General features: G+C 39.7%; 1 protein-coding gene across 2 annotated transcripts; it reads left to right on the top strand.

Annotated features, from left to right (window-relative positions):
* The first annotated feature begins 104 nt into the window (after positions 1-104).
* LOC147795979 (uncharacterized) lies at positions 105-8,844 on the top strand. Of its 2 annotated transcripts, none has more exons than XM_087129802.1 (11): positions 105-242; positions 898-1,059; positions 1,459-1,569; positions 3,544-4,091; positions 4,382-4,579; positions 4,702-4,830; positions 4,976-5,422; positions 6,217-6,348; positions 6,453-6,587; positions 6,723-6,913; positions 7,040-8,844. In XM_087129802.1, exons 2-11 carry the CDS (start codon positions 957-959, stop codon positions 7,107-7,109), a joined length of 2,064 nt encoding a protein of 687 aa, XP_086985928.1. In that variant the 5' UTR covers positions 105-242; positions 898-956; the 3' UTR covers positions 7,110-8,844. The 2 variants fall into 2 exon arrangements, with proteins under 2 accessions (XP_086985928.1, XP_086985927.1); XM_087129801.1 differs by having other exon boundaries at positions 3,541-4,091.
* The last annotated feature ends 1,262 nt before the right edge of the window (positions 8,845-10,106 follow it).

Here is a 10,106-nt window from a genome sequence, read left to right as displayed (position 1 = left end):
ACCATTGAAAATGGCACTAATGAGCTTTCGTAGTGTGTCATAATAATTATTGCACAAGGTTAAAAAATCCCTCGATTTCGCAAGAGTATTGTGGTGCCAAGGGTAATTCCCCTTTCCACACAATGTGACACGTAGACGCTTGTGCAAATGCGGGCTGGAATTACCATTAGAAACGCAACTTCACAGGAAGACTGTTCAATGCTCATGCTCACTGTTTTTAACAGTAAGTCCAGCAAAATACGGTAAGTTTCTCTTTTCCTTCCTCCGTTTTGCCATATATACATGAACTTAACTGAGCCACGATGATGTTTCGAAAAGCATACTGTTACTTATGTCTGACATCGCTGCAGTGAATTATACATAACTATACTCCCACAACACTGGAATCATTTTCAATTTTTTACTGGTTTGTTCAGATGGAGTAGTGTGTAAACACAATCATTAAATGAAGTTTACACGTTAGAGTATTAAATATTGTTCACAATTCTGAACATAGTATGAAATTTATGCTCTCTTGTCAAAATACATGTTGAAATTTTAGTCAGAATAAACAGCAGGCATACAGTTTGTGGGTATAGCATGCAGCCTATAATCTTAACAATTCTTGCCGGGGAATATTTCCTTCTGAGCGGTTGCACGCAAAGGATATCGTAAGAATTAAAAATTGGCATTTACGCTACTTTTTGGGATGACTATTTCTAGGGCATGATTGCTGGAAAAAGGAATGTATATACCGATCACTGGTGAATTCCACTCCTATTTCATTTTGCTGGACCAGTAAGATTACGAAATGCACTACAACAGAAGGGATTGTTCAACTATTCAGTACTATTTATAATAGGCCTACATTATGTTGTGTCTATACTTCGCTTCCAAAATGTGGTCTTTCCTCAACAGAAATGAAATGAAACAGTCACTGAGTTGCATGTAACGACCAACAAACAGACCACAGTGAAATGGATGAGGAAAAGACACTAAAGGACTTGCAATATGAAGTGGATCAACTGGTAAAGGAAAACCAACGCCTAAAGCGGTGTGTCAGGGGTGTTAAGGTAGTAGGTACGTAAGTAAATTGAAACGTTTGATATGACGTCTTTTTTGTTTCCAGAAAAAAAATCGTTTGCAGCTATTATGACCGTAATATGCAGTCCTATGTGTTTTGCAACGCAGATACGATAACACTCTTTAGTTGATAAGGGGGATCTTGGGTTTGGGCCTTTGAAGTTCAGAAAATGTGTAATACAAAAACTGCCGTGAACTGTTTGCTTGCTACTGTCACAGGGTGACATGTAATGTTTGGATCCTAGCGGTGTCTTTCTCAAAGATAAAAATTAACCTTTTAGTTGAAAGACCAAAATGTAATTCATTTGTACACAGAATCAACTCAGTACACGCCATCTTAAAAATAAATTGAAAAAAAAACTATTTATCAATTCATTCTATGACTATCCCTCTCAGGTCGTGCATTACAAGAAGCGAAGAAAGAAGTAAAATACCTCCAAAGGCAAGTCAATGAAGGTCTAGTACCGAGCTCTGGCACTGTTCATCCCAGTGACGATGGTGGTACAGGTATGCTATTCGAGACTCTTCATGCTTGGGTAAAATAAAGCAAATACATCGAATTATAAGGAATCTTTCGCGGTTATACATACTGAGTGGGGGGTGACATTGAGAGGGTTAAAAGGCTCGTAGAACTTGGAGAATTTAATGTTGGGATCTTTGCAGAGTCTTTCTCCAAGACAAAATTAACCTTACGGTTTGAAGACCAAAATGTTATTCATTTGTACATGGAATCAAATTAGCACATGACATCTTTATGTGTTAGTTGGCTTTGGTTGAAATTGTAGCACTCGTAAGGGGCTGTCCATAATTTTCATCATTTTCACGAGCGTATAACCGTACGGGGAGGGGGCTAAGACCTTGTGTACGCTTTTTCCGAATAAATTATGAAAAATCATGATCTGTCAACGTGTGAATCGGAAGTAAGCTACCGGTATCTCCGCGCCGCTTCCTTTATGCCATATAGCAACTTCTGTTCTATCCTCTGTAAAGGATAGAACAGAAAAGGCCTACTGTAGGTTTTCCTAGCCAAATTCAGCGAAAATCCGCTCACTTTCGTCATCACGTATTCACATTCGCACAGAAGCTACGCTTCCGTTGGTTTGTCTTGGAGTTCTTTTTCCAAATTCTGACATTCAAATTTGTTTTCGTGCACACAGTTTTTTTAGCTTCATTCATTCAGTTTCGTTTCCGAATTTGTACTTCGTTTATGGGCATTCTACACTTTCGCAATTCTTCAGTGTAATCTTTGCTCCATTTTTCCATTAGGTGCAGTCAAATTAAACTTCATCGACGCTTTAGGATTTTTTACCTGCGCGTGAATTTCGTTTCCGTTTAGAGTAAATCTCTTTCCCGTTCTGAGTGTTCAATTTAGGAATCTTGGATATACCGTCGGTCTTTCATTGTAAGTTGTTCTGTGTGATATTCTTGTTCCATAATCATTGTTTTGTTGATTGAGAATGATTCCCGTGTATCCTTTATTTTGTGTCTGTATCTATGCATATTTCTTGAGTAAAATCATAATATTTTTATTTTGCTCTTTCTTGTGTGTACTGATGCTGTGCGTTTTGTGTTTCACATTTTAAAACAAAAAAACGAAAAAAAAGATGAAAAAATCTCGTTTTCTCTGCAACCGTTAACAAGCTTTTCCCACCCTTCGATGCTCAATTTCCTGTAAGAATCAGGCCATCACAATATTTGTACAAAGTTACGTTGAAAAAAAGCTCTCGTTTTAAACATTTTTCCTTGGAAAATCAGATTTTGTGCAGGATCCAGAAAGAGTTTATCAATGGAGCGAATTTGAATTACCACGAGTGAAACGAGATTGCGTATTGACTCACTCGAATGCCTGATCAACCTCTTTCTAAGCCCTTAGACGAATGTGAATCAACCAAACGACCTTTGGATTTTGAATGAACATGTTTCCAGAAACAGTGTTCAATAACGAAATCGAATACCTGCTTTTAATTTTCGAATACTCGTGTGAAGGAATATTCTTTTTAGAGCGAATTTAAATAGACCCCGTGTTAAAGTGAACGACTTTCTTGCAATTTTCACTGCTTTTTAAGCCTTAACTTTTAAGGTGTTGTTTTAACAATGTTTTATTTGAAATTTTCATTTCTGTTAACCACAATACTGTTTATCACTGCGCATCGGCAATAGGGACTCATAGGCCAATGGACCTCTCCATCCATCATCATGCCCGCTGTTGTACACTTTGGAAGGGGAGGGGGTAGTGAAGTCTACTTTTTGTACACTTATGAAAACGATGAGAATTATGGACTGACCCCAACGCCCTTTACTTAGGTCTATTCTGTAATATTACCCGTGCACTATACCTAGTCTTCCAAAAATCAACTCTTTCTTGCCAGTTTTAAAAGTGAAGTACTTCAAATCCTCTTAGTCCCTGTCAAAGGATGTTACCAAAAGTAGCCACTGGTATCATTCTTACATTTAATTGATTATTATTTCTTTCTGAAGTAGTGCCCTGTTTCATGGTCCCACCGAAAAGTGATGTTTCGCCTACAGCGGAAAATGTTCTCGAAAAGGCGTGTCAAAGAGAGACGTTAGTCGAACATCGAGTGAATGAACATCAAGTGGCGGACAGCCAGGGCCTCACTGGCGATGTAGGGAAAGGGGCAGAAAAGCCCCGAAATGAGAAACAATACATGTATGTAGGAGAAGATGAAATAGAGACTAATCCCCAACTGGAACCTGTCCAAATCGAAGATACAGGAAAGACTTGGCCAATAACAAACCAGGCAGGCAAAGATAGAACGACGCCTGAAGGTAATGATGAAAAGCCAGCGGTCGAGGCTGACCAGGACGTTACCGATATCGATGCAGTTGAAGAACTGCTAAAGGAACTCCCAACAATTACTACATCCTCCGCCTCTGACAAGGCAACGCCCCGTGACGTCATGAAATGGGGGGAGAAGTCTACAACCACTATCACCAATGCTGGAGATGGCTTTGCAGTTAAGACTTTAGTTATGCAAGAGAAATCCAGCTTACAAAGTCAACTTAAAGAGGTTTGCATGTGCATCCAAGATTAATACTTATTTTCAACTCATAATGTACAGTATCTTGAAAGGAAGTTGAACAAAATGAATTCATGTATTTTGTAAAGACAAATGCCAATTTTAGGTTTTGTGAACTGACGCACAATCACACTGGTCAAACGTGTCACTATATCTTTATATTCATCAAGATGTAAACAACAAAAACTGTGTCTATGGATCAGATTCGCTAATAGTGAAGTTTTTTCTAATAACCCTAGACGAATATTGATTATTTGCTATTCTGTGGCACTATTATGCAGCTTAAAAAGGTCAACTTGGATTGGGGGAGATTTTGTAAGGAGCAAACATCAAGGTTCGTCACGCAGTTGGCGGAAAAAGATAAGGCAATCTTGAAACTGCAGAAACAAATCGACGAAGCAAGTATGGAAGCCACCAGGAGGGCCAACCAGTATGATCAAATGCTCCTAGCAGCAAAGACACGAATTGATAAAGTCGAGGTAAAATCAAACATTAAAATCAGGGTTTCCGAATTTGGCTGCAATTTATGGCAAACCGAAAATTAGCCAACTTCTTTCTTTCATGCTTTCAATATTCACCTTCTTATCTTTATTCCATGAAGGAGCAAAACAAGGAACTTCAGTGCCAGCTAGATTCTCAACGAAACCGGGCCGAAAAATCAGACCAACTGAGCCGAAATTTAGCGAGGCAGAATAAGAACATGACTGATGAAATTGCACGCCTGAAAGAGGTATGAAATTAGCACTCTTAAGGAATAACACAAGCTTCTGACATTATAACCATAGTTTTTGTGCATTGAGACCGAACATGCATGCGTCTCATGGCTTTGGTAGAAAAATAATTATGAACGTTGTTTCACATTAATTTTAATGCAGGCTCTTGAAAGAAAACATTTGCAGAAACCGAACATTAGGCAGTCCCCAACCCTACCTGTTCAGCTGATAAAACTCCAGCCACACACTTCAAGGGAAGCTGACCAGAAAGAAGTTCAATCTCCTCAAACTGAGGCTAATCCAACAGCACCACAGTCTCACACTCAACCTCCCCCAATAGTCGAGTCATGCTCCGCCTTCGTACCATTACCACTCTCAGCACCTACGGATGAGGTGCCTGCAGCTGGGAAAATATCCAAACATGAAACTGGTGCACCGATATCCCCAAACAAGACAACACAGCCTGCAGGCAGAAAACCGGCAAACGGCACATGTGCCTCTGCGTCAGTAAACTGGAAAGGCACCAATGAAATACACGACGAGGCCATTTGTCAGAGAAGTTATACCAAAGAAGAGTTGAAAGAGCAGGTTGAGTTACTCCGGCAGCAGGTATTATGGACGGGTCCGTTTAGTGCTGACTTACGAATGTAAAACAGTAATATTTACTGGGCATTAATGTGTACACGTGTTATTTTTCTATCCATTGTAATGTTATGTGATAAACAACTTATAAACATTAAAGGTAACCCTGATTTACAATGACAAATTCCCAGTCCTTCAAACGCCATGTACATCAGCATCTGCCTTCCACTTCGTGATGTTGTTTCCTTCTAGGCTGCTGTAAACCACTGATCGGTCCTTTTGGTTCACTCTCCCAGCTGCCAGTGTGTTTCCTGTAACATTAGTAATACCTCTTGTGGCTGTTGTTCACCTAGGCATTTTATATGAAAAAAATGATGTTGAAAGGCCGTGCACGCTTAACCTGTAATCTGTATTACCACTTCCTTCTGTCAGTCTAGCCCAAAACAATCAGTGGCCAGAAAAAGGAGTGTATATCTCTGATATTTGGAGCTAAAGTGGTGGAGGGGCTTTTGATTACAAACCTGTAAAATGCACCTCAGTGAACCTCATTTTCAACTTTAGTTTCACTATTTCAAAGGGCATTCCAATGTCTTTTTGCTTTTATGCTAATACGCATTTCTATATTCATGAGCAAAACTGTGATGAACCAAATAGGAATGCAGAGTTTACATACAATGAAGAAAAGAACAAAGATGCCATCTGTTTGGCAAACTGCAAACAAATCATTGTGACTAAGAAAAATTCATTACAGCTACACTTTAAGATAAGATTTTCCTCACAAACTGTAACATCCTGATTCTTGACGTTTAATTGATCCACAGAATCAGATGTTTGAATCTGACTTTAAGAAGGAGAATGCAGACAAGATGAGGGCTATGGATAAATTGCAAAATTTGCAGCGTGAACTTGGCAAAAGTAAAGGTCGCCTTGAGGGCTACGGACATCGAAACAAGGTAGCAATTTATTTTGTTTATTGGAAAAGATCGGACAGCCCAACTTTTGGTTGATGTTAATTTTTTGCACCATTCAATGTTTTAATTTGTTTGTCAATTTGTAGGCATATGAACGAGATTTACAACGTCCAGGTGTGGTAAAATCGTCGGAGCCTGTGAGAGGTCCAAAGGAACAAATGTACAAACCACCCAGTGAGGACCGAGGGGTCAAGCCCCACAAGACAAATCGTAAATCAAAGGTGGGAAAACGCTCAAATGTTTGATTGTTATTCCGAAATTCAACATTATTTTTGTGACAGAAAACAATTTGTTCTGCAGTAGATGAGTTTGATAGATTTAGTAAAACAAATTGCATAATGTTTTATCTAATAAAGCCAGTGGCCAAGGACAGTAAGGAAATGACTGTTGTCCATGTGGGTGGACACACCTGTACGCTGGCCCAACCTGGAGCCATTATCATCCAGGCTGAACCAGAAGGTCAAAGGTTAAACATCAATCTACTGGGTGTGGAGGAAGGGAAGGCGGGGAAAAAACGACGCGATATGGAGCCTTTCATGTGTCCCAGGTTTGTATACTTAAGATCAACTGACAACTAAATAGTCCGTGTCTTTACGCATGGCAAATGATTACTTCTCGCGATGTTAGAATGTGGCAAATGATATTAAAGTTTGCTTTTTTTCCGCTCCTGCAGGTGTCAGCGGATATTCAAGGGAACAGACTGGGAATCGTACGAATATCATATTGTCCAGTGTAACATTTGAGTCGATCACACGAATATTGCTCAGCGTTACATTTAAGTTTGACGATTTTAAATTGTCACTAACTGTTACTCATGAACACAATGACCGGCGCTACTACTATACGCCCATTCAAAAGTCAATATGATGGATTCGACTAAGCCTTGGTGAAGAGCTACACTTATTTCTCCAAAAATTGTTTTCATGACACTGATGTTTTGTCACTCCAAATGTGAGCATGATTATGATGAAAACTTAAGTCAGCAGGTAACATTTTTGCAAACTGTCATACACCAAGGTCCCAAAGGGTGTCCAAAAGAGTACCAGTATAACAGCATATGAAAGAATGAATTGAGACTCAGGAAGTTATTCTGGAAAATTAACTTGCGAATAGACTCGGCAAGAAATTACATGCAACTTCAAGTGCAGAAAAAATGCCTTGACTTTTAAAACACATTGTCGTCGGGATAAGAAAACGTATTACTATTTGATATAACTTTTAAAGACTTCGTTTTTATTGAGTGATTATTTCAACTCGTTTTAGCATGTCTTAATTTTATCTGCATCACCTTAGAGTCTGTTCTAACCTGTAATTTAATTCTTATTGGAAGATTCGTCTTCAACTCGGCGTATAAAAGCGGTGGAGTCTATTTTTATGAACACACAGGACGGGATACACACATTTTTTTTCAATGGGGGTGATTCACAATAATGCGCCTCAAAAAGTACGCAACGCGTTGACCAACGACGATGCACGAAATCTGTCGACCTAATGCGCGTTTAGAAGGGGTTGACAAGTTTCGAGCGTTGTGATTGGCCAATGCGTTGCTAACTCTCGGAGGCGGACTATTGTGAATGTTAAATGATAGGTAGTAAAATCTTTATAAGTTAAGTACGGGCACTAAGGGCGACATGTGCCTAGTTGTTCCTCACTTGTAGCATAGAGAATGTGTCCTTTTACATCACTAGTTTCTGCTAAGTTCCTTCAACTCGGAAGAAGCTACATCATGTTTTTACATTTTGAAAGACAATTCGAAACGTCATTTCTCTTTAGATTTGCAGTGTAACTTTGATATCATGTACATGTAGTTCCAAGTGATAGATACTTAATCAGGGGTAATTGCAAGTAAGCAGATTACAACATGAAATTCATGTGGATTCAAATTGGTTCTCTATTGACCTGAGGATTCCTAACAAATATTGATAAGATCTTAGGTGACGTATCGCTTACGGCTGACTTGTAGTTCATGACGCAACATGTCAGGGATCACCGGAGAAGCCCCGTCTGGCTTGGAAGCTACTTATTTCAGTTTGGGGTGTACTTTACATAATATACAATAGCACGAAATACCCAAGAAAGAAGTTTTCTTGACATCAATACATGTATATACAAAAACAACTGAACAGTATGGAAAAACCAGCTTTGATCAATAACAGCTGCGGCGCTTTATATATTTTCGAATGCCAAACGAACGTATTTAGTCATAATGGATGTATTATAGGATCTTGGAATTCTGGAGTTTGTCAGTCACGCGATGGCTGATACCGTCATACCGGAACCCTTGAATCAAATAAGAATAGTCAGATTCAGTGTAAATTGTTAAAACCAGACTACCTTATTAGACGTAGGATTGCACTACACTAAATATGCGTCCACAGAAAACTGCACAATATGACAGAACTAGCGCAGCAGGTTACCCTCAGGAAGATAGTGGCCTCGCTTGCTCCTCTGAAAATTAAAGTTTACGATCATGCACAAGCTCAGTTTTCTTCTCAATTTCATAAGAGTTCGCCTGTTTTTTATTCGCCCTTTCCCGAAAATACCTCCCAAACAAAAAACTACCGCTGCGCTCAGGTCTCAGGCTGAATCTTTCTAATTCTGGCCGGTCCCTAGGCCTGTATCCAATTTCAGTCCACAAGTTGGAAATTTTGCGAAAGAAATGCCCCAAGCTTCAATGGAATCCAGAAACCCAGGTTTGTGATTTATAGAAACATCTCTACGACTGTCACCAATTGTGGCAACCCATGGGATCAGTGGCGTAATTTTGTTCCAGAAATTGGGGGTGGGGGTGGGGAAAGGTGGAAGGAGATGACTTGCCTGACCATGAAAATTGGAAAAGCGGGTTTGACACCATACGACCCTGTAGACAGGTTGATGTTCATGATGTTTATGTACATCTGTAATATTTATTCAGAATGGCATATTCATGGCTTTTAAAAACTGTTTTCCTTTTTATAGTGAAATTGAATGCATTTTAGCCGTCGGGAGTCTGACAAATTCTTCACCGTGCCAATGCGCTTTAATTTTTTGTTCACCGCAAAAAGTTGGGGGTGTGATTTGACAGTCCACCCCCACCCCCAAGTAGAGAATATACCCCCTACCCCCAGATTTACGCCCATGCCTGGGCTAGTTGTCCTCCAGTCCCTGCAAATAAAAAACAGAGCTCGCGCGTGGAAATCTAGCGACACGATTGGGTAGCGCCCTCAAGACAAACAGCGGCCAGCCATCGATAGCCCCGTCGTGTAAAATTCTCGTTGAATAAAGAGCAAGGATTGTGATCAAAGCAGGGCTAGGGCCACGTAGTTCTTAAGTTTCATCAATGTCACAAACGAACAAAATGGACTCTATTTGCATCCTTCACCATGGAGATAGTACACACTGGAAAAAAAACCGTATAATTTAAGACGCGCAACCAGCGCCTTACCCCCTCCGCAGTACATCGGGCTAACGCTTGGGAAAATAACGAAATATACCAAGAGTCAAAGCTCGACCAAAAAGCTTTAATTTAATTGAGGAATCTTGTGACTTACAGGAGACAATTCCCTCAAAAAATAACCCCGCTTGAGTTGTAAATAAAGTGCCGAAAACTCAAGTATACTAGATGCTTGAGTTTTTCTATTTGGAACATATTTTGGAATGGATGCAGGGGAGAGATCACAAGAATACATCAAGTCCAACATCTTACCATCTAAGCTGCTTAGGACGTGATAACACAAGACAAGCCAAAGAAAGAATACCCT

This window comes from Acanthaster planci, linkage group LG19 (assembly GCF_054643075.1).
Source record: "Acanthaster planci isolate LZ-2023a linkage group LG19, COTS_SCS, whole genome shotgun sequence".
Taxonomy (NCBI): Eukaryota; Metazoa; Echinodermata; class Asteroidea; order Valvatida; family Acanthasteridae; genus Acanthaster; species Acanthaster planci.
Note: the sequence above shows the minus strand (reverse complement) of the source record. Positions and strands in the feature narration are given on the sequence as shown.